The following is a 25923-nucleotide window of genomic DNA, read 5'->3' as shown; positions in this document are numbered from 1 at the left end:
GACGCTTGGGCTTGCTGCCACCATCACAAAACTCTCCTAACGCAGGATGCGTCAGGGAAAACAGGGGAATCTGGCAGCAGGCAGGGTGCTGGGAACCCTGATGAAGGAAGCAGCGAGCGAGAAATGTGGGGAAATGCAGCAGCGGCTTCGTGCCGAGGGCAGAGCTGGGGCTGCCGAACGGGCCCGCCTGCTCTGGCACCATCTCTGCGTGTTCCCCGCCGGGACGGGACGAGCTGGTGGGGCTGCTCGGGCCAGCACGGCAGCCGGCGCCTCCTGAACCCTGCAGAAGTCAAGCACAGGGAGACACCTCAGAGATTGCAAAACCCCTGGGCTGGGGAGTCTGAGTTCACCAGGCCGATGGCCAGGGTCTCTCCAGGGGTCCCATGGCTCCACTTCCCATGCAGGAAGCTTCTAGGAGGAGCAAGACTTGCTGTCCATCCATTGCTGGTGTGATGGGGGATGCAGTGTGGAGCGGGGAAGCAATCCCAGAACTATGGGTGAGCCTCAGTTCTTGGGGTGATCCTCCCTGGGGTGCCGGGCTGAGCCTCGGGGTGCTCTGCTGGTGCTGTCCCTGCTCTGCCACCCATCAGGGGAGGTTCAGGCTGAACATTAGGAAAAAAATTTTCACAGAAAAGGTCATTGGGCACTGGAACAGGCTGCCCAGGGAGGGGATTGAGTCACCTTCCCTGGAGGTGTTTAAGGGATGGGTGGACGAGGTGCTGAGGGGCATGGTTTAGTGATTGATAGGAATGGTTGGACTCGATGATCCAATGGGTCTTTTCCAACCTGGTGATTCTGTGATTCTGTGATCTCGCTTTGCATCACCATCCTGGTGAGATCTGTGGGTCAGCGGTGCCCCAGATCCCTTCTGTGCCGCCAGGAGATGGGGACCCGCTGGGGGTGCGTGCAGCTCAGGAGCAGCCAGAGCCTGGTGGTGTCACCCACCCCTGGGCAGCATGGAGGTCTCTTGGCCCTGGGAACTTGCTGAGGGGATCACAGGGAGTGGCTGCTGGAGGGGATGTGGCGCGTGCCGTGTCTGGTTGTGCTGGTGCTGGACGTGGGGAGCAGCAGCTGCCTGAGCCCTGGCTGGAGCTGAGCCCTGCTGACCACAGCAGCACAGAAAGTGCTCAGAGCAGTCACAGCGCAGCATGCTGTGAGGTGGGCTCCAATTCCAGGGCCCAGAGGCCCCTGTGCCTTGTTGTGCTCCATTCCACCCCCTGTGGGGTACCAGCCTTTCGTGCTTTAACGTGGCTGTTTCCTTATCGAGGACCATTGCTTTTATTCAGTGTGAATTCCCCAGGTCTGTTCTGTTGCACAGAATAAGTACTATTGTGCTGCTATTCCTAAAAGAGCTGCCTTTCTGTTCCGTTTTGGGCTGGGGGATCTGCAGGGAGCTTGGCTGTCACTGGCTCCAGGTGAGGGTGTTGTACCTTGCAATGGGCACTGTTCATCCTGCTGCTCCCCTGAGCTGCATTTTGGGGTGGTTGGCAAGATGTTTAGCCTAGAGAAGAGAAGGCTGAGGGGCAACTGTATTGCTCTCTATAACTGCCTAAAAGCTCTCTTCTCCCAAGTGACAGGCTGTAGGGTGAGAGGAAATGGCCTCAATTTGTACCAGGGGAGGATTAAATTGGATATTTGGAAAAATTTCTTCACTGAAGGGTGGTGAAGCACTGGCAGAGGCTGCCCAGGGCAGTGGTGGAGTCCCCGTCCCTGGAGGGGTTCAAAAAACGTGTGGTTGTCGCACTTTGGGACATGGTTTATTAGGTTGGCAGTATCGTTGGAACTGATGATCTTACAGATCTTTTCCAACCGTAACAGTTCTATGATTTGATGCTGAAGCAAATGTAGGTGTTTTGCAGCGTGATGTCTGGCTGCGGGTAAGTTGGACCATCAGACCCTGGCCCTACCTGCGTTCCTGAGGAGCAGGAGTGGCCGCAGAGGTGCTGGGCTGAGCAGGGTTCCGCTGGGGGATCCAGACGTGGGGACAAGCCAGCACTTCTCAAATCGTCCTACCATCACTCCCGGTGTCTATGTACTCACCTGGGTTGTGCTACAGAGCCAGGACTGTGCATCCTGGTGGGTTAATGGGCGGGAATGAACGTTTTGGCTGCCGGCTGGGCTTGGCACCTGTTTCTGATGCCAGGTTCGGGCTGCTCAGGGTCTCTACGAAGCCTGTGTAGCTGACACATCTCTCCTGGGGCACAAGCTGGTTTCGTCAGCTCCATGAGGATCAACTCCCAAGCAAGGGATTCTCCCACATTCTTTCTCTGTCCTGCAAGACGTTCCCCATGTTCCTCATTCTGAAAATAAGGTGGAGGGAATCCCTTCCCCACAGCGGCTCCCAGCTTGCATGTGTTACCTGGCTTCATCTCATCCCCTCTTTGCATGGCTTGGGGTTTGCAGACCAGAGGTCTCTTGGGGAGACTGAAATGGCCCGTTTTGGGAAGAAAGACAGTGATGATTTATTACCAGTGATGGAATTCAAGCCTTCCCTGGGAAGCCCAGCGAGGCAGAGCTGGTACCTGCATGGGAAGGGATGCACAGCCCGGTATGTTTGTGAGACAGGGAGATGATGCTCCTCTGCCACGGATTTTCGGTGCCCGCTGTCAGACCTCGGCCGGGCTTCCTGTGCCGGCAGCACGGGGCTGCTCGCGGTTTCTCACCCTCTAAACCTGCTGGCACCGCACTGAGCCTCAGCGTGGGCGCCAGGCGAGTCTGCAGCAGTGGGAGGAGGAGGAACTGAGCTTGTGAGGCCAAAGCCAGGCTTCCCCGCCGAGTTGTTCCCGACTGTGGGTGCTGGGCTGCAGCGAGGGGTGCTGGCAGGAGCCCCTGGAGCAGCAACTGCCCATGTGCCAGGCTGGTGCTGCATTAAACCCTCAGCAAGGGGCTGCGAGAGAGCCAGGAGTTAATCCCTGTGCCCACAATTCTGCCTAAAGCCCTGCTTGAGAGCTGCTCCAGGAGCACCCTGCGGCATGAAAAGCGAGCGATGGGCTGTCCTCGCATCCCAGCTCTGCGGGTCCCATTTCTGGAGCCCAGGCTGTGCCGCAGCCCCGCATGGCACTGCCGGAGGATGCTCGTGCTGGGGCTGGGGCTGCGCTCTGCTCTCGCACTGGATGCTGATTCACGCTGCTGCATTAGCAAAGCCTGCAGCCTGGCCGTGCGCGCTGTTCATCCGGAAGCAGTTATCCGCAGGGCAGAGCGCTGCTTCCCCCTGCCCTGGTCCTCTCCCTGTGAGTAGCAGGACCCCCCACATCCTAGTTTTGGTGTCCTGGGGTACTGGCACCCCCCAGTTACGGGACACCGTGCCCACTGGGGCACAGTGACTGCACATTGCCAGCTCCTCTGCCCTGGCTCACTAGGTTCTTTGGTGCCCTGTTTTGGGAATCAGAGTGGTAAATCCTAGGGAGAGGAGAGGCCTGGGCTGGATGTGCTGGGCTTTGAGCACTGGGCAGGAGGTAACCTGGAAAAAAACAACCCAGGAGTAGTAAATGTGAAAGGCTGCGCTGAGGGGAGCTGGCTGTGCTCCCCTACGCTGCCCCTGCCGCCCATCCCGTCCCGCTCCTCGCACTCCCCTGGACCGTGGCTGAGCAGTGCTTAGCGTTTCCGATCGCCCGTTGATTTTGAGCTGGCTGCTCCCATTGCTTGCGCTGCCCTGGGCTGGAGCTGCCAAAATCTGGGACAAAAAGGGCATGGTGAGGAGTCTCAGGGATGGGGGGTCCCATGCAGAGCCCCCACCTGGCCCCCTCAGCAGCCTGTGAGTGTGGTGGGTTTCACAGGGGCACCAGGGGATGATGCTCAGGGGGTGGAGGTGCAGAACGGATGCTTTCCTTCGCTGCAGCACCTCGCATCCCTGCGTGTGCCCGAGCTGGTGCCTTCTCGAGCAGCTCCTGCTGGTTGCTACAAGCCTCTGGAGCTGGCCTATTTATTGACAGGAAAACGGGCTTTGTGTTTCCTGAGGGATTAGCTACTGCCGCATCAGTCAGGGATCTGTGCCTCCTCACCTGATTTCACTGGTGAATGGGTGATCCCGGCTTAATTAAGGAAAAGCAGGCACCGAGCCTGCCCCGGCAGAAACCCTGCGAGGTGCAGGGCTGGGTGTCAGAGCCCTGGGTCCATTTGTGTCCCAGGTGATGCCATCCCTGCAGGTCCCTGTGTCAAACCTCCCTTCCAACGGGGACCTGGGGGAAGCAGAAAGCTTGTCATGCACCTGGGGACTGGTGGGAAAGGGCCTTTAGACCAAGGGGATGGAGGAAAAGCCTTGTAGGAAACTGCCTCCTGGGAGGGAAGATGAGCAGCCCAATTATGGCAGGTGGCTTTGCCTTATAAACAGAGAAGCCTCCCTCTTCCTGCGCCTGCAGCATGCCCTGCTGGGACAGAATCCAGCATCCCGGCATTCCAGGACTACTGGCAGGGAGCAGAGCCCAGGTGTGTGGGGATTGCAGTCTGAATCTGTCCCTGGACAGGTGGCCTCAGGGTCTAAACTGATGCCCTGGTGCTTTGCACGGCTTTCCCTGCCTTCACCAGGGAAGATCTTCTCCCTCTGGACTCGGCACTGGTGAGACCACTCCTCGAATCCTGTGTTCACTTCTGGGCCCCTCACCACAAGAAGGATGTTGAGGCTCTGGAGCGAGTCCAGAGAAGAGCAACAAAGCTGGTGAGGGGGCTGGAGAACAGGCCTTATGAGGAACGGCTGAGAGAGCTGGGGGTGTTTAGCCTGGAGAAGAGGAGGCTGAGGGGAGACCTCATTGCTCTCTCCAACTACCTGAAAGGAGGTTGTGGAGAGGAGGGAGCTGGGCTCTTCTCCCAAGTGACAGGGGACAGGATGAGAGGGAATGGCCTCAAGCTCCGCCAGGGGAGGTTTAGACTGAACATTAGGGAAAAAATTTTCCCGGAAAGGGTGATTGGGCAGTGGCAGAGGCTGCCCAGGGAGGGGGTTGAGTCACATTCCCTGGAGGGGTTTAAGGCACGGGTGGATGAGGCTCTGAGGGACATGGTTTAGTGTTTGTTAGGAATAGTTGAACTCGATGATCCGGTGGGTCTTTTCCAACCTGGAGATTCTATGATTCTATGATTCATCTCCTCTCTCTGTTGCATCTTACCTGCAGTTCCCCCACACCCAGGACCTGTGGCACCACAGCAATGTCTCTGCCGGGGAGCAGACGCTCGTCCACCGGATCACGAAGGTGAATATGCCTCAGCCTCTCACGACCGGGACTGGGCACCAGTGCTCGCTCGACACCTCTCCCGGCTGGCAGCAGGGAGGGAACAATCCCCACCGACACCACGAGCTGCCACTTTGCAGCACCGACACCCCCAGCCTGGCTTTCGGGGGGTTGCATGTCGCTGCCTCCTGCACAGCACTTCCCCGTCCATGCACGCAGCCCCCCGAGTGCTGCACCCCTGTCCCTCTCTGTCCGTCTCTGCCACAGCCAGGACCGACCCAACCCCTCTGTCTGGGCAAAGGCAGGCGGTGGCAGAGGGTCCTGGCAGCGGTGCCGGGGCACTGGGGTGGTGAAGCTCACAGGTGTGTTAGCCCTTGGAAAGCTGCAGAGGTAAAGAGCAGGAGGGAAAAGAGATAAAAAAGCATTTCTTCCCCTCCAAATACCTCCATGGCCTGGGCTACCGTTGCCCATGGCAGGGCGAGGGGACGCATCTGGCCACGTGCAGGAGCTGAGGTGGCTCGAGCTTCGCCACGGCCACGCTCCCAGGGGCTCCCCAGGGGCTCCTGGTCTTCAGGGTGCAGGGATGCGGTGCCTACCCGCTGGGGGTGAGCGGCTGGGCAGCCCCCCCAGCCCTGCCTTTGTGCCTGTCACCATGTCCGTGCCATTTTGATCCCTGCTGTTTGTTTTGTCCTTTTGTCTTGTGTGTTCTCGGTGTGGTGGTTGGCAGTCGCGGGGTTTATGGACGGAGTGGCTTTGCCTCCTTCTTTAAGTCTTCACCGCCCTCAGCCACTCGGCCTGAGACACAGCCTCTTCTCCCTGCCTCCAGGCGCCCCTCGCCCCCCGGGAGGGACACCTACGGCACCTCCTCGCTGAGCAGCAGCAGCAATTCTGGCTCCTGCAAGGGCAGCGACAGCAGCCCCACCCCAAGGTAACCATCACCCGTGGCCCCAGGGCGGCTGCCGGGTGCCCCCAGGCAGGGGGAGCAGCACCCGTGCTGCCGGTGCCGATGCCCGGTGGGAACAAGAGCAGAGGGGCCGATGGAGCGAGGCTGTGGCCTTGGCTACTGGGGGAGCTGGAGCCAGCAGAGCCGCTGGTGTGTCTCTCGAGGATCCCCACCATCCTCCTCCAAACCTCTCTGCCATTGTTGTCCTGTCTTCTCCCTCCCCATCCTGCCACTTGCCAGCCTGGCACCCCGACTGCTTCCCTCCCGTCCTGCCCTGGCTGTGGTTTGCACGCTGCACGCATCCCTCCCTCCGCTTCTGCACCCTGAGGAGTGCCCGGAGGCCTTTGGGACCAAAGGTGTGGTGGACAAGAGCTTCATTTCCATCTCCTCATGCCGCCTGGTGGAGGGCTAGCAAGGGGGCAGCTTGGCTACTCAGCATCCTGGTGCGCTTGGGGCATAAACGGCTGGGACTGAGCTGCGGGACGGGCACCAGCCCCAGCCCTGTGGGCATCAGCATTTCAGGCCACCAGGCTGAGCTCCTCCTGCCACCTGCCAGCTCCCAGGGGTGGCATCAGATCTGGGAGATACGATGGGCCAAGGGTAACCTGGTGATCAGAGCCCCCGCACGCCGCAGCAGGGAGCGGGTGGCCGTGTTGCTGCCACTGGGCACTGCAAGGGCACCGTCCTGCTTGGCTGCTTCTCACGCAATGGTTATGCAATGGCCAGAAGGCGCTGGTGCTGCTGGGCTGCTGCCACCATGCATGAAGGTTTTGGGCTGCCCTGCTGCGTGCTCGAGGGTTTTAGTCCACCCTGCTGCAACGCAGGAGTGTCTCGTGCTGTACACAGCTCTCTGCGTGACTCCCAGCCCTGACATGCAGCCCTGGCCCTGGCCAGCCCCTGCTCTCCGTGCTGTCCTGGGCTTTGGGCTGAGGGCATCACCTCATCCACCCCAATGGAGGGACGAGGAAAGTCTGGATGTGCCACTGTCCCCATCCGGAGCAGATGTCAGATGCCCAAGCTTGCTGTCCGTGGGCAGGACAGCTGCCAGCTTCGGACCTGCTCCATCCAGACCTCTCCCATTACCCATCCTCTGCCTCCATCCCTATCAGCGCTGCTCCCACACCAGGGTCTCCATATCTGCCATTCCCTGAAAACCTCACTCAGGGCACACGGAGCCCTCGGTGCCTGCCTGCTCCTGGCTCTGCTCATGCACCCACTGCCCGGGTGCTGTGCCGGGGGGGTCGGGACCTGCACCCACCCTCCCACTGCCAGCACAGCACCCCGAGATACCCACCCTGCCCACAAGGCTCCTTTGGGGTGCATGAACGGGCTGCACCCCAAGAGGGGCTCCTCTGCCGAGCCCCTGCGGGTGCCAGCAGGGCAGGTGGGTGACGGCTGTGTCCCTGCAGACGCGCATCCAAGTACAACCTCTGCAGTGACAACCATGGGATAAAGCCACCGACGCCGGAGCAGTACCTGACGCCCCTGCAGCAGAAGGAGGTCTGCATCAGGCACCTGAAAGCCCGCCTGAAGGACACGCAGGAGCGGCTGCAGGACAGGTGAGCGTGGGGGCAGCAGGCACAGAGCACTCTGGCACGGGAGCCGCCAGGAAGAGTCCCAGCCACCGCTGCTGGTGGTGCCAGCTCCCATCTGGGACTGGTCCTTATGGGGTTTCCCAGTTCCCAGCACCACATATCATTCTTGGGCTCATGCCCAGGCAATGGGTTCATGGCTTTGCAGGTACACGGCCATCTGGCATTGCTGCCCGTCCCACCAGAGCTGCGGATCCACGGAGCCCGTAGGTCCCACCTGCACTGGCTGTGCCCTCCCCTGCACCCCTGGTTGTCTCTGCCACGCTTTTTCTGAATTTCAGCGTCAGAGAGTGGCTAATCCCCATCTGCTCCTCTCAGGCTTAGGCACATCCTCACCGCCGTGCCAGCTCCCACGTGCCCACTCGGAGCAACCGCCCAGCCCCATGCAGCCCTCAGGAGCCCTGGGCTCGGCATCCCCTCCAGGAAGGGGCTGAGCATCCCTCCCAAGGGTCCCCGAGCATCCCTCCTCGGAGTCTCCAAGCAGCCCTCCCGAGGGTCTCTGAGCACCCCTCTTCGGGGCTCCTGAGCCCCTGGATCCATCCCTGGGTCCCAGCTGTGGGTGTTACTGGGTGATCTGGCACACAAGGACAGGGCTGGCCCCGCAGCCCCTCAGCGCCGCGGTGGTGCCCTCCCTGTCTCTGGCAGGGATGCTGAGATCGAGGACCTGAAGACGCAGCTGTCGCGGATGCAGGAGGACTGGATCGAGGAGGAGTGCCACCGCGTGGAAGCCCAGCTGGCGCTGAAGGAGGCCCGCAAGGAGATCAAGCAGCTGAAGCAAGTCATCGACACGGTGAAGAACAACCTGCTGGAGAAGGACAAGGGACTCCAGAAGTATTTTGTGGACATCAACATCCAGAACAAGAAGCTGGAGACGCTGCTGCACAGCATGGAGGTGGCACAGAACGGGGCGCTGAAGGAGGAGGGGGCCGGCGAGTCGGCAGGGGGGTCCCCAGCCCGATCCCTCACCCGCAGCTCCACCTACACCAAGCTGAGCGACCAGGGCGCCGGCGACCGCAACGTGGGGGGCTCGCAAACCATCTCGCTGGACGAGGGGGCCGACAGCGGCTTCGTTGGGGCGGAGGAGGCTCCCGGCCACACGGACCCACTGGACGGGGAGGGCGAGCCCGGTGCCCGCTTGCCTCCCAGCTCGACCTACGAGAAGCTGCTGGGGCTGCGGGGCGGCGTGGAGGCTGGGGTGCAGGCCAGCTGCATGCAGGAGCGAGCCATCCAGACGGACTTTGTGCCCTGCCAGCCCGACCTGGACACCATCCTGGAGAAGGTGATGAAGTCCCAGGCTTGCAGCTTAGGCAGCCCCACCTCAGCCTGGGTCTCCGAAATGGAAGACGTGATGCCCGGCCCCGAGCTCTCCAACCCCACCGGGACCACGGACCTGCTGGCGGCCGAGCCCGATGCCGCGACGGCAGGTGCCGAGGCGGGTGCCTCTTGCAACCCAGCGGTGCGGCAGCCGCCCAGCGCCAGCCCCTCGGTGGCCATCGCCTGTGCGGCGGAGGAGGAGGCGACGGAGAATCCGGGCTGCGAGGCCGCCACGTCCAAGAGCTACTGGAGCCGCCACTTCATCGTGGATCTGCTGGCGGTGGTGGTGCCAGCCGTGCCCACGGTGGCCTGGCTGTGCCGCTCGCAGCGCCGCCAGGGCCAGCCCATCTACAACATCAGCTCGCTGCTGCGCGGCTGCTGCACCGTCGCCCTCCACTCCATCCGCAGGATGGGCTGTCGCCCCGTCGCCAACCCCGGTGGCAGCGCCCAGCCCTGACCCCGCCGTATTTGCCCCCCCTGCCCGCCCCACGGACCCGACCGCTGATTGTAAAGCCCCGGTGCGTCCCTGCTCTGCCAGGATCCTTTGTTTTCTGGATCCTTACGCAGCCCCAGCGGGGTGGGAATGGGTCGGGGGGGTGCTGGGGGTGCATGGGACATGCTGTCCCCCCAGCTCCGCCACGCTGGAGCAGGGGCAGGGTGGGTTCTGGAGGAGAGGTGCCAAGCGGTGATGAGGGATGCGGCACCAGGCATCGCGCTGTGACCCCTCTGCCTGATGGATGCTGCTTCCCCGCTGCTGCACGGTGTCCCAGCTGCAAGGGGGCTGGGGGGGCTGCAGACCCCCAGCCCCCTTGCAGCTGGGACACCGGGCAGCAGCATCCAGCTTTGTCACTAGTGGGTGACAGCGAGGAGCCACCTAGTAGTGGGGAGAGCTGGGGGGCTGCAGCGGGCTCTACCCATCACCGAGCGATGCCTCCTGGCACCAGGATGGGACCAGGCTGCGTCTCCTGTGTCCCCCAGGTGAGGCCGAGCAGCCCCAGGGCAGCCTCAGTCGCTCCCTCCCTTTGCTTTGCACTATGTTCACTTTTTTTTTTGGGGTTCAGACTGAAGCCCTGTTGTTATTGGGGGGCTGAGTTGGTGGCTGCTGGCACCGGGGGCTGCTGCGGTTTCGGAGATGCCGCTGATCCCATCCTGTGCTGGAGCTTGGGGGTGCCTTTGCCTGCCCCGCTTTGCTGGTGGCCTCCAGCTAAAAAAAATGCCTTTTTTTCATTTTTCGAAAAGCAAAGACAGCAAGGATTGCTCGGTCGGGGCTGGGGAGATGCGAGACTGGGGGTTCCCCCGGGTGCTCCCACCCCGTGAATGTCCGTGGCTTCTTCATGACTTGAACTGACCGTGTCCCCCCACCCTGCCAGCTGGGCACTGTGGCCACCGGCGATGTCTGTGGGCTGGTGGTACCCGCAGGGGCACCGCATCCCGTGTTCCCTGTGCTCCCCGCATCCCTCAGCCCCTGGGACGCGGGGCCCAGCGCGGGGCGAGGGCTGGGGGGCACGGCGCGGGGTCGATGTGAGCGGAGCTAGGATATGCGCCTCTTGTGCAATGTGTTTGTGGATCTGTGTACGCGTCTGTTAGACCATCCAGAGCTTCGCCAAGAAATAAATGTAACGTATATATTTGAAAGACAAAAAAAAAATAATCTATATTATATATTTTTTAAATACAGAACTGAAAAAAAAAGCTGTAACACCCCCCACCCCCTTCTCTTGTGTGCCCTGTCCTGTACTCCCTGTCTGTGGTGAATGTAATAAACGTCGCTGGGTCTGGGTCTGCTTTGGCGTCTGCCCCGAGGGGCGCTGGCCCGAGCAGGGACACAGGGGGACACGGGAGCCCCGGAACAGGGGGAGAAACGTGCCTTGTCCCTGTTGATGAGAGGGAGGAGAGGACATCGGGGGTCTCCTGCAATCCCCAGCAGCCACCAGTGCACGGAGAGGTGAGGGGGTTTGTGCTAAAGCGGCTTCGCTGGGGGCACTGGGGGGATGCAGCCCCTCTGAGCGTCCAGCGGTGTCACAGGTCGGGGATGGAGTGGTCCATGGCCGACTTCACCTGTCCTGCCGAGAGCCTGGGCACAGGGACCAGCGCTCAGTGCCGGGAGCCCAAGGGCCCCTTGCGAGGCCCCAGGGGTCCCAACAGGGGTGGGGAGGGCACGGTGGCCGCAGGGTCTCACCGTTTGACCATGTGCTCGTAGATGACAGTGGGGATGATGGTCAGCGTGACCACGTTCCCAGCTCCTGCCAGCACCTCCGTGAGCTTCTTATCCTAGGAGAGAGGAGGGGTGGGTCCCGTGGGTGCCCGGCTCTGCCCGCTGCCCGGCTCCCTGAGCTCCCTGGATGTGTCCAGCACGGCCCGTTGTGCGCAGCCCCTACCTTCATGCCGATGACGTTCTGGCCGTTCACCTCGCAGATGCAGTGGTGGGTGAGGAGGCCGTTGCGGGCGGCAGAGCTGTCCTTAGCCAGCGATACGATTTTCCCCTTCTTGACCACGATGCCGATGTTGCCGTTGCTGTCCTTGTGCACGGTGACGGTTCGCTGGAAAGGCCTAGGGGGGAGAGTAGGGTCAGCGCCGGCACCGCCATCAGCATCACCCTCCCGCTCGATGCTCACCTGTCCCTCACCACCATGACAATCTTCTCCGGGTTCGCCTTCTTCAGCGCCCGCTGTGCCTTGTCGCTGCTCCAGCCCGCGCAGTTCTTGCCGTCGATCTGTAGGACCTGGTCCCCGAAGCGGAGCCCCACGAGCGCCGCCGGCGAGTTGGCCTTCACCAGCTGCACGAAGATGCCCTGGGAACACGGGAGGAGTGATGGCACGGGGATGGCACGTGATGCACCGTGCCATGAGGACAGCCGGGGGGATCTGGGGATGCCCAGCCTGGAGAAGAGAAGGCTGCACGGAGACCTTAGAGCAGCTTCTGGTGCTGAAAGAGGCTCCAGGAAAATTGGGGAGGGATTTTGATCAGGGAGCGCAAGGAAAGGATGAGAGATGAACATTTTTCAGCTGAAAGAGGGGAAATTGAGATGGGATCTTGGGGAGGAATGTTCTCCTTTGAGGGTGGGGAAGCCCTGGCCCAGGTTGCCCAGAGCAGTGGTGGCTGCCCCATCCCTGGAGGGGTTCCAGGCCCGGTTGGATGGGGCTTGGAGCCCCTGATCCAGTGGGAGGTGTCCCTGCCCGTGGCAGTGGTGGGACTGGATGGGCTTTGAGGTCCCTTCCAACCCAAACCATTCCACGAGTCTGTGATTCCATGGCTCTATGTCACCCTGTGCTGTCCCATCACTGCTTGCACCATGCCACGGTTCACCACGTCACGCCACACCGTGTGATGCCACACACAGCCCTGTGCCAACCCAGCCCCCTCACCTGGTCGACGTTTTTCAGCTGCAGCCCCGTCTTGCCCCGCTCGTCCTTGCAGAGGTGGATCTCCCGCACCCCAGGTTTGATCTCTGCCCGACGCATCCCCGCATTGTTCCCACTCAGGGGGGCAACCAGCTGGCCCGGGGCAGCCCCGACGGGGGTCAGTGCCTGCAACGGAGCTGAGGGTGAGTGGGGCTGGTGGAGAACAAAGCCCTGCACCCATCAGCCCTTGGGGGATGTCGTGCCCCTCTGTGGCATGGGGAGGGAGCCCTTCACAGGGTGGGTGAGAGCTGCCAGCCTGGACACCTACGGTGCTGCCTTCTGGGAACAGGTTCTTCTGGATCTCCTCGCCGGAGAGCGCGAGCCCCATGTAGGTCCCCAGCTCGGCCAGGTTGGGGTACAGCATAGGCGGCTCTGTGGGACACAACCTCAGCTCACGGCATCCCAACCCACAGCCACCACCTCGCCCCCCAGGAGCCCCCCTAGACCGTGAGCCAACAACCAGCACAAGGGATGTGGCAGGGGATGGGCCAAGGGAAGGAGCCCCCCAAACTCCCAATGAGGGGAGACCTCATTGCTCTCTCCAACTACCTGAAAGGAGGTTGTGGAGAGGAGGGAGCTGGGCTCTTCTCCCAAGTGACAGGGGACAGGATGAGAGGGAATGGCCTCAAGCTCCGCCAGGGGAGGTTTAGGCTGGACATTAGGAAAAAAATTCTCATGGAAAGGGTCATTGGGCACTGGCAGAGGCTGCCCAGGGAGGGGGTTGAGTCACCTTCCCTGGAGGGGTTTAAGGGACAGATGGACAAGGTGCTGAGGGACATAGTTTAGCGTTTGATAGGAATGGTTGGACTCGATGATCCGGTGGGTCTTTTCCAACCTGGTGATTCTATGATTCTATGAAACCCCATCCCATCCCCACGCACTGAGTTGGGGGGGGGGTCTCAGCTGAGCTGCCCCCGCACAGCGAGCATCACTGCCCCCCATGTCCCCACAGAGACTGCTGATCACAACCTGCGTTACTGGCGCCCGAGACGAGCTTTGGCTTCTCCGTGACCACGGTCGTGGGGGGGGTCTTCGCTCCAGCTGCCGCCTGCGCCTGCCAAGAGACAGGGATGGCTCGAGGCTGCTCCCCATGCCATGGGGACCCTCCAAGGGCAGGACCCTGCCTCGGGGTCTGTTCAGCCCCCCTAATGCTGCCACTGACCTGCAAGATCTGGTGACCCTTCATGTCCTCCAGGGAAGGGTAAAGCGTTGCCATCACTGCTGCCACAGCTGTGCCTGGGGACAGGGTGGTTCAGGGATGGGGCGCCTCTCCCCGAGGATTCCTCCTGGCCCGCGTGCCTGGCTCCGTGTGCCGGAGATGGGCTGTCACCCCAGGGCTGCCAGCGTGACTCAGTGTCACCAGTGCCACCGCCTCTGCTGCTTCCCAGGACGCAGGTGGCTGGGTGCCGGGCACCCTGGGCATCGCCCGGCTGGCGGTGGGTCCTGCTACCCACATCCACCTGCCTAGCGGAGCTGTTCCCGCATTGCCGGGACGCGCCGTGGGATCAGCCCCTCCAACTGCTCCTCATCGCCTTTGAGCCACCACCAGCTCCGTGTGGCTCCCAGCGCACCCTACGTTGTGCCTGTGGCGAAGCCGTGTCCCCAACCCTGCCCTGTGCCCCAAAAGCATCGCCCAAGCACTGGAGTGTAGGGGCCAAATCCAGACCCAGCTCCGAGTCCAGTGGGAACTGGGCAAGAGCCCAGCACTCACAGCATCCCCTGCCCAGCACCAACATCCCCGGTGTGGGAGACCCCCCCAAGAAGCCCCGTCCCCCTAGACTCACCCGCCAACAGCTCCGGGCTCTCCGTCTCTCTGTACCACCCTCTGCCTGGCCTCAGGCATTTATAGACGTGCCCAGCCCGGGGAGGGGCCAGGCAGCCTCAGCTGACCGCCCAGGTAGGGCACAGGTGAGGAAGAGGATGATGAAGAGGAAGGAGAAGCCAAAGCTGCACATGGCCCTGGCGCTCAGGGATGGGGACAGAGACGGCTTTCTGTGGGTTTGGGCATCCTGGGGGAGCAGGGATGGGGCTGTGCCCCCCGCCAGCCATCGTGGTGACCCCCCCCCAACTCCATCACTCTTTCTGCTGGTCCCAGCACAAGATTTGGCCCCAGCACAGCTCGGAGGGTGATGTGGGGCGCCCCATGGCGAGCAGCCCTGCGTGGGCGGCTGCCTCCCGCTGACACCTCGCGGCCCGGGCGCGTGGGGCTGACGTGGCTGGGACCGGGATGCCGCGTCCCGCGCCCTGCCAGCTGTCACCTGCTAGGCGTGACGGCCCCGTGGGAATCCTGTGCTATGGGGCAACAACCGAGAGCGCGGCGCTCACCTCAGTCAGGGCACAGGGTGGGCACACACATCCCGCTGCCCTGGGACATCCCGGGACACCCAGGGTCCCAGCCTTCCAGCACCGGGGATGCAACGGGCCACCACGTCCCCACAAGCCCGGTCTTGTGGGCACCGGTGGCACCAGCCCAGGCCCTCGGCGGCACGGTGCCAGCCCCGCCGTGGAGCCGCAACTGGGCACGTCCCAGCCCCTGGCGCCTCCGCTCCTGTGTGCCAGGCCAGAAGGAAGCATTTTATTTACTGGGGTTATTTTTAGCCTGACGGTGCCCATCTGCCTCATCCAGCCCGGGACAAGAGCGATCCGAGCACAGACAAACACGGCCAGGAGCTGCAGCAGGGAGATGCCGCACAACATCCAGAGAAGGACTTTTCCCAGGGAGCCTGTGCCTGCCCCAAATCCCTCATCACCCCCAAAGTGGAGCTGGAAGGACCCATCTGCGCTTGGCCTGTGGCTGCTGCGAGCAGGGGAAAAGAGGTGGCAGCCGCCAGCCCCGAGGGCACCTCGCTCACCCCAGCGCTGCCTTATCTCTGCTAGGAGCCCCGGCACTGCCTGGCACCGGTTAATAATTAAAGCAAAAAGCTTCGCAGGAAGAGAAACCAAGCTCGCCTCGAGTTTCCGCATGGGAGTAATTGCAGCCGAGGGCAGAATATGATGCTGGTGCCCAGCAGCTCGCTGTTCTGCTTAGCCAAGTAGCAATTAGTGGTAGCGCTCATAACCCTGAGCCCACGCACCCCTGTGCTCCCGAATGCAGCCCAGGCGGCAGAGCTGCTCCTGCCCCGTGGCCGATGCTCCCGCCACACGCTCCCCGGGCTCCCTGTAAACACAAACTTTGCTCCCACCAAGCCTGCTCGGGCACTGGGACACGTCGTGTCATTGATCGTGGTTGTTATCGACGGTGACCGCGTTATCAATCGTGGCTGATGGGGCAAGGGCTGCTCGCAGAGGAGCTGGGCGCTGGCACGCAGCGGTGCCCAAGCAGCCGTGACCCCGCGAGGGTCACCCCAAGAGGCTTTTCAGGCCCCTGGGGATGCGGTCAGCAAATACGCAGCCTGGCTGTGCCGTCACCCGCTGCAGCCCAGCCCCTCAGGAGACCCAGGTACACAGAGAGCCCAAGGTGCTTCTCCAGAGCTGGAGGGACCCCAGGAGCAGAGCCCGACTGTCCTTTGTGCTCCCAGTCCAGGCTGAGTCACAGCCGCAACGGTGAGAGGCTGCGAGGGCAACGCTTCATAGGTTATGGTAAAGTAATTAATTATGTGAATTCCATCAGGCTCCAGTGCCTTCCCACAGCACCCAGTGGGCCCCCGGCATCTCCCTGTGCTGCAGGACCCCAACAAGCCCAGTACAGCACCCTGCGAGCCCAGCACAGCACCCACAGCACCCCGCAAGCCTGGTGTGGCACCTGGCAAGGTACACACAGCACCCTTTGAGCCCACACAGCACCCCACGAGCCCAGCACGGCACCCAGAGCACCCAGTGAGCCCAGCACGGCACCCCCTGTGCTGAGCGACAGACAGGTGAGGGAAAAACCTCTGAGACACAGGGCTGAGAAAAGCCAGCATAAAGCGTTTTTATTGCAGTAATAAAACCGGATACCTTTATGCGGTGGAGCAGGAAGTGAAGGCGGCGATGGCTGTTACCGAATCGCTAGGCAGGGCGGAGGGGGCAGAGGACAGCAGCAGCGGGGAAGCTACGCGCCGTAGACCAGGCAAGCGGCGATGACCAGCATCAGGTGTCGGGAGAGAACGGTCAGTTGTGCTCAGCCCGGGGACAGCAGGGTCAATGTGTCCTTCCCAGGGGAAAGAGGGACAGGGGTGTTTCCTTGCCCCCACCCCCCCAGCCCCACCACCTCCCCTGCAGGCAGCACTCTGTCTGCCGTTTTCCTTTCAAGCGAGCTCAACGCAAGACACTGAATTTTCAGGGTGAGGTGGAGCTCTGATGGAAACCCAAATCCAAAAGCAGGGAAGGAAAGAAGGCTCGTTGTGATGTGGCAGAGGGAAGCAAGGGCAGAGCAGCCCCTTTTCCCAGGAGCGAAGCCACAGTGCCCACAGCGATGCTGCACCCACCCCGGGGAGCAGGGAAAGGACACACGGCTCCCCCAGTTCCAGGCAGGGAACCCCCTCGTAATCCTAGCGCTACTTTGCTTTCCGCGTCCATTCGGCCTCGGCAGCCTCGCTCTGCTATGGCTTTTGCAGCAGCAGCAGCAAATTCTGGTTTGAAAAGACCAAAACAAATAACTAACGGGATTCCTTTTGTTCAAACGACTCCTATCTAAGGGTCAGCCCATCTGCGTGCTATTGGTAAAACAGAGTCTACACCTGGAACAGAAATAAGATTAAGAACTTGACCCAAAAAAGAGTTGAGGTTTGCGGCGTAGAGTTTAAAAAGACATAAAAACACAATATGAGGAGGAAGAGTCAGAGGCAAAGCTTAGTGACCAAAGGCATTCAATCAAGGTGGAAGGTTATACAATGAGTGTGGTGGGCGATCAGGAAAAGCTCCGTACAAAGTCGTGTGCACTCTTGTTGAAGCTGAGATTCTGGATTCCTCCATGTGCCAAACCTGTGGGGAGAGAGGAGAGGCAGCATGACAACACCGCCCGCCCGGGCACCCAGCAGAGCAGGGAGCGCCCACGGAATGGGCACCGCATCCCAAGCCCCACCGGTTGCTCAGAGCAGAATCCAAGCCCTGATTACAGAGGGGCAGCACAGACCCATCCTGCCCACAGATCCTGGAGCACAGCCCCAACCTACCCGCACTCCGGGACCCCAAGCCCTAACACCCCCCACCACGGCAGCAGCTGTCCCCCCTTACCCGAGGAGAGGGGCTGGGGCAGGTCATTCCAATTTCATGAGCTCCACATCAAAAATTAGAGTGGCGTTTGGTGGGATGATCCCTGGGTGACCAGTCGAGCCGTAGGCGTAATCTGGGGAGATGGTCATCTTTGCCCGCTGACCAACGCTCATCTGAGGGCAGGGAAAGGAACACAAGGACGTCAGGAGATGTTCACAAACATCACATGAGTGACAGCAGGACACATAAACCTGCTCCAGAGAAGGACACAGCCCTGTCCCCACTCCTCTCCCTACAGGAAAGGACTCAGGCTGGGCAACCAGAGGGGATGGAAGAGAAACAGGAAGAAAAACAGAAGGGAAATGCAGGCACTAGAAGGGAAAAGGACCAGAACAAGATTTCCTTCACACACAAGTGTTTTCTAGGAGAGGCAGGCAGCGCCTCCAGCCACTGGCTAAATCCTCGCTGCGTCGCCAGCGGCACACGGAGCCGCCGCCACCACACTGTGCCCACCAACCCTCCCTGTGCGTGGGCTCCGCAGCCCCAGAGCCGTCTCTGCTCGGAGCAGGAGGCTCAAGCGCTCCTCGCCGCGTTCATCGAGAGCTGACTCAGTAGAGAAATGTCACCGCTGAGTCACCGACGTGCCGTAGGTGTTGCTGGGACCCGGCCCTGCTCCATTCCTGCCATCTGGCAGGTGGCAATGCAGAAGGTGATATTCACACCCACATCTCCCAGCGCTGAGGGGGCGGAGGGGCGGAAAACACAGGGGAATAAAATAAAGAAAATAAAAGGGAGAACAAGCTGCACACAGAGATTTCTGCCCACGCCACAGCTCGCCAGGCTCTGCACAGCCCTGCGAGGGAGACCACGAGGCACAGAAGCACCAGGCACCTGAGCGACTCCTTCCTCCCAGCCGCGGATCACCTCCTGCTTGCCCATCACGAACTTGAAAGGCTTGTTCCTGTCGCGGGAGGAATCAAACTTCTTCCCATCCTCCAGCATACCTGGGGAGAGAGGGATGGAGACACAGTGACACAGGGACAGAGCTACGCACACTCACGCCTGCATGAAACAGGCTGTGACCTGGCAGACTGATGGGGTGACAGTCACCCCTGGGAGAGCTCACGTGGCCTTGAGTCAAAGCTGTTTCTCAGCTCAGCCTCCTTTCCCCTGGTGAAACACCTGCACTGGGCAGCCTGAAGCGAAAACCCCACAAGTACCACCCAGGACAGCATCCCTCCTGGCTGCTTTGACCCAGAGAGAAGTGCTCCTCTGGGCTGGGACTAAGGACATACAAGGGGGAGCAGATGGAGAGGGGTAGAAACACCCTTCCCCACCTCACAGAACCACTGTCAGCTGTCTGCAGGCAGCAGGATCAGTCACGGTGCTTCCATCCTCCCAGCAAACACGCCTCGTGCTCCTGAAGGTGTTCAAGGCCAGGCTGGATGGGGCTCTGAGGCCCCTGATCCAGTGGGAAGTGTCCCTGCCCATGGCAGGGGGTGGAATTGGATGGGCTTTGAGGTCCCTTCCAATCCAAACCATTCCACGACTCCTTGTCATAATCAAAACAGCCAGGGCTCTAGTGCCCTATCTCAGCTGCTGCTGGCCTCCAGCCCTCCCCATGCCCAGCTGCATCCCACTGGTCTTCAGCCAAACCACCCTCGTACCTAGGAACGACGATGGGAGAGCACCAAGCACTGGGCACACGTGCCCAGGGCAGCCCTCATTCCCCCAGCACAGGCTGCATGATGAGAGCTGAGCGAAGCCGACATCCCCAGGGCTAAATATAACTCCCCAACATGAGCAAAGGAAGAATTTCCTCCCCTCCCTTGCTCCCTGCCTGACCTTCTTGGGGAATCTCGGAGCTGGAGCTGCCTTATAGGAGAAGCAACTCACTGCTCCTATAAGGCAGCTCCAGCTCCACGTTCACAGAGCCGGCACCCCATCCAATAACGGTAATAATAAACCCTCCTGCAAATGCTCCTCGCTTCCTCACTGCCCAAAAACCTGTTTTCTTGGCTGGAAACAGCTCTATAGTCTTGGAAAAACCAAACTCATGTGGCAACGCACAGGGCAGAGCGATTTCATTTCATTGGGGCACTGCCCACGGGCAAGAAAAAAAATGCATCTGTGCAAAAGATGAGTCAGGGCACCTCAGCCCCGGCTCACACCATGACAGCAGCCAGAGCGAACAGCACGCAGACACGGGAAATCGTGGGGATGGGGGGCACTGGAGAGAAAGAAGGGAATGGGAAAGAATACATCACCTTTGTGGGAGCAACAAGCAGTGAAATCTGTGGGCTGCAGGAAAATGCAGGGGTGAGGTCCAAGGTTCCATCAGGGAGTGGAATTAAGCTTTTAATTTTGTGGAATGGAAAAATCCCCCCTCCAGGGCTCTGAGCATCAGCACCAGCTCAGCCAGTCAGGCCACAGCTCTGGACTTTGGAATAGTAAATCTGGAGCTTTCTCGTTTCCTCCTTCTAGGATAAATCTCTTGTCGCTGAACCTGTTTCCAGCCCCTGGCACCGCTCCCTGCTCCGGTCTGCTGGCTGCATGCCAGGGACGCTGGCAGCGGGGACAGGGACACGGGGCAGGCCATGCCGGCTGGCACGGGCAGCGCTGCTCGGCCACACCATGAGCTGACCCTGAGCTCAGCTCCGAGCCCTCGGGCATCACAGCGAGCCGGGGTGGCTCCAGAAGGACAGAAGGGACATTTTGTGCCTTCTGTCCTTCTCCTGGGTCACTTGCAGAGGGAAAAAGCCGGCAGCCAGGCGGCACAACCCCAGCTTGTCACGGTAAATTGCGACCTGTGCAGCACCCGCTGCCTGCAGAACCACATCCTGTTTAATGTCCTGGCCAGGGGAATAAAAAGGCAGAGTCAGTGGCACAGGAGATACTGCAAACCTCGAGCAGGAGCAGACGGCACTGTCCCAATCCAGGCCTGGGAAGCTTTTTGGAGCTGGCAGCACCCTGGCCAAAGGCAAGAGGGATTAATAAGATGAGCTGCTTGCAGCAGCACAGCAGAATCCATCACCTGGGCTTCTCTCAGCCCAGGATGGTGCAGGTCACACACCAGAGCTCATCCTTGCTCCTCAGCGTGGGCTGCCACGCTGCCCCCATCATGCCAGAGGCAAAACAGAGGCTCCAATGCTTCGGAGGCTGCGTCCGCATCTCAGGCACTTCTTCCTCTGCCCGCAAGCCTCCCAGGAGATTTCTCCAGCCCTGGACAAGTATGAGCAACCATTTCCCGATACCTGCCATCCCTGAGCAAGGAGATAATGAGATCTAAAAGCTATTATGGAGGCAAAGCATCCTCTGGCAAAAGCAGTTGCCCCACCAGAGCCCCAGGAGCAGCAGCCAGCGCCTGGCACATCCCGGCTCTCTGCCAACAGCAGCCCTAGAGGAGGGCAGCGCCCACGGAGGTGGGTACAGAGACCATAGGGAAAGACTCGACCTCCCCAGGGGTCTTCGGCTGGGAAGAGCACAGAGCTCTGCAGCCAGGGCCCTGTCAGACACGGAGCGGAGGCTCTGGAGAGCAGCTCCAGCTCCGGCCGGGCAGGCAGTGCGGTGCTGCCAGGTCTCTGCCACACTTGGCAAGCAGCAGCCGAGAGACGCCGGCAGCAACGTGTGCCTTGGCTCTGGGCCCCCCTGGGCGGGCAGAGGTGGTGGAGCGATGCCGGAGCAGGCAGGGGCAGCCCCGCAGATAAACCTGCCGCTTCGGGTTTTGCCGGTGGGGCACGGAGCCCCAGATGCCCCCTCTCTATCCTAGGGTGCCCACCCTCTGTGGAGCCGCCTTCCCCAGGAGAGGCAGGGAGAGAGCGCAACAGAGGGGCAGGTACCTCTGCTCCAGCTGGAGGAAGGGACAGGACGAGAAAAACCTTCTCAAAGGCCCTGGGATATCCAGACAGCGATCAGGGCATGCTCCAACACCTTGTGTTAGGAGAGGGATGCCTAGCTGGGGCTAAATCCTGCCTCCACCAGCAACATCTGCCAGATGCTTTATATCCCAGCTGCCCGCACCAGCGCTTCCCATCACCACGGATGCGGGAGGGGGCTCTGCCTACCATTTGCCATCGCCTGGCAGGAGAGAGGATCCCAGCGAGGCGAGAAAGGGTTGCTTCTGGGAGAAGACCCTCAGCTCCCACAAGCCAGCAACCCGCAGTCCGTGCCTCGGTAGGAAAACATCTCACTGCTGCAGAGAGATTGCTGCTGCTGGGGAGCAGAGCAGCACCCAGATGCAGCGGGGAGAGCTCCACCGCATAAGGTGCCAGGCAGAGAAGAAGGAGGGCTGACAGCCGAGGTCGTGTCCCACCTGCAAGTGATGCACGAGTGCAGGGAAGGATGATGGTCCCCTCTGTATCATCCTGCTGGAGAAAGACTGTTTTCTCAAGCATCGCTCCCACCATTTCCACTGCCCTCTGAGGTACAAGCCAGGGGCGCTTTGCTGCTCTTCAGACAAGCCAAGTCAGACCCGCTCTCATCCCAGCAGGACCACAGGCCCCCATTTCCCCTCCAGAAGCACAGACGGGTGGCTGCGTTCTCCCCACGCACTCAGACAGCGGCTCCCCTTTGCACCAGCCACCCTCACCCCCCGTCACTGCCAGGGAGCGGGATCCCCAGCTGCACCAGCACCTGCCCCACAGCCTTGTCCCCATGGCGTTAGCCCTCCTGCCCCACACACCGTGGTTCTGAACACATCAGGGAACTTTATCCTTGATTTAGTTTCTTTAACAGCCCTTTGTAGCAGATTTCACATCAAAGGCTGCTTCGGACGCCCCACCGTGCGCTCCTGCTGCTCCCTGCGGCCACGACATCCCACACAGAGTGAGGACCTGGGACTAAAGGATGAGGAACGCGTCTCCACCTCTGCAGACCCCAGCGTGAGCTCCCTAGCAGGGGCCTGGAGGATGCTTCACTCTCCTCCACCCTCACCAGCATGCTCCGTCCTCCCATCTGTCCCTCACCCCTAGGATGAAATGGCTGCTCTCAGCAGGACCAGGCCCCATGGAGCCAGAGCTTGGGCCCAGGAAAAGCAGCCGCTGGCTGACCGAGCCTGCTCCCCATACTCCCTTCACCAGGTTTTCCTTCCAAACCATTTCTCACCCAAGCTGCTGCAGGTCTGTAACCCAGCAGTGAAGGAGCTGAATCTCCACATGCCCATTGGGTGCACTGGCAGGATTCCACGCCGGAGCCAGGGGCAGCCGTGGGGCTCTGGATGGAGTCTCAGAGCTCTGCCACCATCCCAGATGCTGCTCCGGGAGCACCGCGACAGGCCTGGGGAATTAAAGGCTCCTAACGTTTCCCTGAGAAGCCAAGCCCCGCTCCGGCCTCTCGCAGGCTGCCAACCAAACCAGCATCAGGGCCTGGAGGGCTGCGATCGCTGCCGAGCTGCGGGGTGAGGAGCCGCCTGGGGAGGGAACAGGAGGGATAAAGGCCAAATGGAGACAATAATAACACCGAAAAAAACCCCAACAACAAAAAAGGAAATTGGAGAATCGCTGCTGCTCGGGAGGGTCCGTCAGGAGGAAGCCAGAGCTTTGTCCGAAGCGCTGGGCCGTGAGGCTGGTGAGCCCCGAGCGGCTCTGCCGGAGCTGGGAAGAGCGGGAGCGCCGGGAGGGCTGGCAGGCGGCAGAGCTGGCCCACCGGGAGCCACTTGACTGCCTGCCAGCCTCCCTTTGTTCTTCCACAGCGGAGGAAACCGGGCGGCCGGGGAGACCGAGCTGCTTCCTCTCCCTCCTGACGGCCATGGGGGAGACGGAGGAGACCCAGGCGATGCCCGCGCCCCGCAGCGAGGGGCACCCTCAGCCCCCACCGTGGGCGAGGGGAGGGCGGAAAGCGCCGAAGCGCCAAGGGGGAATCGGATATTACCAGGAATCGCCTGGAATGGGGTGATTCGGTTTTCCTCCGGAGCATGGTGGCCGCCCCGCCGAGCCAGAGCTGTTTAGAGGGGCAGAGAAGAACCCTGGGGTACCCCCAAAGCAATTTTGGGGGTGCCAAGGTCGGATTCTTCACCCTCGAGCTTGGGGGAGGCTGCTGGAGGGCCTGGAGCTGAGCACGGCCGCCTGCTGGGTGTCAGGGCAGCCCCTCGCGGAACACTGCGCCCCGCAGCTCGACCCGGGTGGGCTGCAGCCCGGGGACCCCCGAGGGCTCGGGGAGAGTTGCCTTTCCCTGCAACGGGGGATCCCAGTTCGGTTGTTCTGCTGCTCACAGACTTCTGCTGCGTAGGATCCCCCGCAATGGAGAAGGGGCTGGAGCAGAGGGGGTGCAGGAGCTGTGATTCCAGGGGGGAATGACTTGGGGAGCCCCTGGAGTCCAGCAGGTCCTGGTTTGGCCAGCAGGTCTCTCCTGCCCAGGACATCCCCCTGGAGTTGGGGATCCCTGGTTCGGCTGCTCCACAACCTACAGGCATCGGGAGCTCCGGGACGCTCTCTGGGGACCCCCAAGGGAGAGCAGCTGGGGCAGCAGGGGGGTGCAGTGACCCTGGGGCTTGGGGAGCACCCGGAGTGGGGGATCCTGGTTTGGCCCTTGGAGCTCTGAGACCCCCTTGGGGTCCCCCAGGAGAGAAGAGGCTGGAGCAGCAGGGGTGCAGGGACCCCAGGGAGGGGGGGACTCGGGGAGCCCCCAGAGTGGGGGTCTGGGACTCCCACCGGGGTCCCCCTCGAGCATCCCTCAGACTCTTTCGCTGTGCACCCCCAAAAGGAAGGCTGGGTCCCCTAAAGATGGGGGGTGGTTCCCAGGACCCCCTTCCCCACCCTGGGAACCCCCTCCCGCCCCCCAGCTCCCCCGTTCTCAGCCGTTCCCGGGGTCCCCGCAGGCTGGGGTCGGGGTGGGACGGGACGGACGGAGAGGGGGATGCTCAGACCCTGCCCCTGCCCCGGTGCTGCTCGGTTCCCCACCTCCCGGTTCCCGGTAACGGCGAGGCTGGGGGGAGGGATGCACAGACCCTTCTCTCCCCATGGTGCTGCACCATCCCCTCCGACCCCCATTCCCGGTAACGACGAGGCTGAGGATGCACAGACACCCCCATCCCAGGTCCCTCCCCCACTCCGGTTCCCGGTAACGGCGAGGCTGGGGATGCACAGACCCTGCTCCCCGGTTCCCCCCCCCATTCCCGGTAACGACGAGGCTAAGGATGCACAGACCCCCCCCCCCCAATTCCCAGTAACGGCGAAGCTGGGGATGCACAGATCCCCCACCCCCTTGTCTCCCCCCCTCCCGTTCCCGGTAACGGCGAGGCTGGAGATGCACAGACCTCCCCCCCTCCGGTACTCCCCCCTCCCCGCCCCCCCGGTTCCCGGTAGCGCCGAGGCTGCCCCGCCCTGCAGGGCACTCACCCGTGTAGTGCACCACGCAGGTCTGGCCGCGTTTGGGGAACGTTCGCCCTGCGGGGAGACACGCACCGTCAGCGCACCGGCACCGGCACCGGGAGCCGCACCGGGAGCCGCGCCGCGGAGGGAGCGGCGTGTCTGGGAGGGGAGAGGAGGGCAGGGGAAGGGGTCGGGCTCACCGTCGCCGGGAGCGATGGTCTCCACGTGCACGCCCATGCCGGAGCCGCTCCCGGTGCCGCCCGCGCTCCCGCAGCCCCGCAGCCCGACGGAGGAGGAGCCACGTGTGCGCAGCCTCCCGCGCCATCGAGCGCGCCCGCCCCGCCGCCCAGAGCGGCCCCGCCCCCGCCGCCATCTTGGCGCCGCGCTGCAACCCCCCTCTTCCTGCCCGGCCCCGCCGCCATCTTGGCACGGCGCGGTTGCCCGGGGAACGCGGGGAAGGGGTGGGGGGGAGCGATCAGCGGCCCTGCGGCCCCTCCTGTCCCACAGGGATGGGGGCTCCATCGCTTCGTCACTCATCGGTGAAGAAATTGTCCCTCGTGTCCAGCCTAACGCCGCCCTGGCGCAACTCCAGGCCGTTTCCTCTCATCCCATCACTTTGTCCCTTGGGAGCAGAGCCCAGCACCCACCTCACCGCAACCTCCTTTCCAGGAGCTGCAGAGAGCGATGAGATCTCCCCTCAGCCTCCTCCAGGCTAAACAGCCCCAGATCCCTCAGCCGCTCCCAGAACCCCTGGGCTCCAGACCCTTCCCCAGCTCCGTTCCCTTCTCCAGACACGCTTCAGCCCCTTGAGGTCCTTCTTGCACCAAGGGGTCCAAAACTGAACCCAGGATTTGGGGTGCGGCCTCCCCAGCACCGAGTGCAGGGGACAATCTCTTCCTGGCTCCTGCTGGCCACCCCACGGCTGATCCAAGCCAGAATGCTTGTGGCCTTCTTGCCCACCTGGGCCGCTGCTGGCTCACGTTCAGCCGCTGTCAACCAGCACCCCAGGTCCTTTTCTGCCAGTTTGCCTCAGGAGAATGCTGTGGGAGATGGTGTTAAAGGCTTTACTAC

The 25923-nt window shown here is 61.9% G+C and overlaps 3 protein-coding genes across 5 annotated transcripts; 1 reads left to right on the top strand and 2 right to left on the bottom strand.

Moving 5' to 3' along the window:
- The first annotated feature begins 4576 nt into the window (after positions 1–4576).
- SNPH (syntaphilin) lies at positions 4577–9534 on the top strand. 3 transcript variants are annotated; one of them, XM_069871538.1, is made up of 5 exons: positions 4577–4654; positions 5106–5183; positions 5890–6090; positions 7515–7664; positions 8343–9534. In XM_069871538.1, the coding sequence occupies exons 1-5, from the start codon at positions 4611–4613 to the stop codon at positions 9466–9468; spliced, it is 1599 nt and encodes a 532-aa protein (XP_069727639.1). In that variant the 5' UTR covers positions 4577–4610; the 3' UTR covers positions 9469–9534. The 3 variants fall into 3 exon arrangements, with proteins under 3 accessions (XP_069727639.1, XP_069727640.1, XP_069727641.1); XM_069871539.1 differs by lacking the exon at positions 4577–4654 and having other exon boundaries at positions 5078–5183; positions 5989–6090; XM_069871540.1 differs by lacking the exons at positions 4577–4654; positions 5890–6090 and having other exon boundaries at positions 5078–5183.
- A 1182-nt stretch (positions 9535–10716) lies between these two features.
- Positions 10717–13759, bottom strand: SDCBP2 (syndecan binding protein 2). The gene is made up of 8 exons (XM_069871574.1): positions 13575–13759; positions 13382–13466; positions 12681–12784; positions 12377–12538; positions 11627–11802; positions 11390–11561; positions 11191–11282; positions 10717–11085 (listed from the first exon to the last, which is right to left on the bottom strand). Exons 1-8 carry the CDS (start codon positions 13626–13628, stop codon positions 11031–11033), a joined length of 900 nt encoding a protein of 299 aa, XP_069727675.1. The 5' UTR covers positions 13629–13759; the 3' UTR covers positions 10717–11030.
- A 2539-nt stretch (positions 13760–16298) lies between these two features.
- On the bottom strand, positions 16299–25201 carry FKBP1A (FKBP prolyl isomerase 1A). The gene is made up of 5 exons (XM_069871627.1): positions 25053–25201; positions 24880–24927; positions 18437–18549; positions 17567–17718; positions 16299–17314 (listed from the first exon to the last, which is right to left on the bottom strand). The coding sequence occupies exons 1-4, from the start codon at positions 25087–25089 to the stop codon at positions 17590–17592; spliced, it is 327 nt and encodes a 108-aa protein (XP_069727728.1). The 5' UTR covers positions 25090–25201; the 3' UTR covers positions 16299–17314; positions 17567–17589.
- Positions 25202–25923: the final 722 nt, after the last annotated feature.

The sequence above is a fragment of the Phaenicophaeus curvirostris genome, chromosome 18 (genome assembly GCF_032191515.1).
Source record: "Phaenicophaeus curvirostris isolate KB17595 chromosome 18, BPBGC_Pcur_1.0, whole genome shotgun sequence".
NCBI classification, from domain to species: domain Eukaryota; kingdom Metazoa; phylum Chordata; class Aves; order Cuculiformes; family Cuculidae; genus Phaenicophaeus; species Phaenicophaeus curvirostris.
This window is presented reverse-complemented; position numbering and strand designations above follow the sequence as displayed.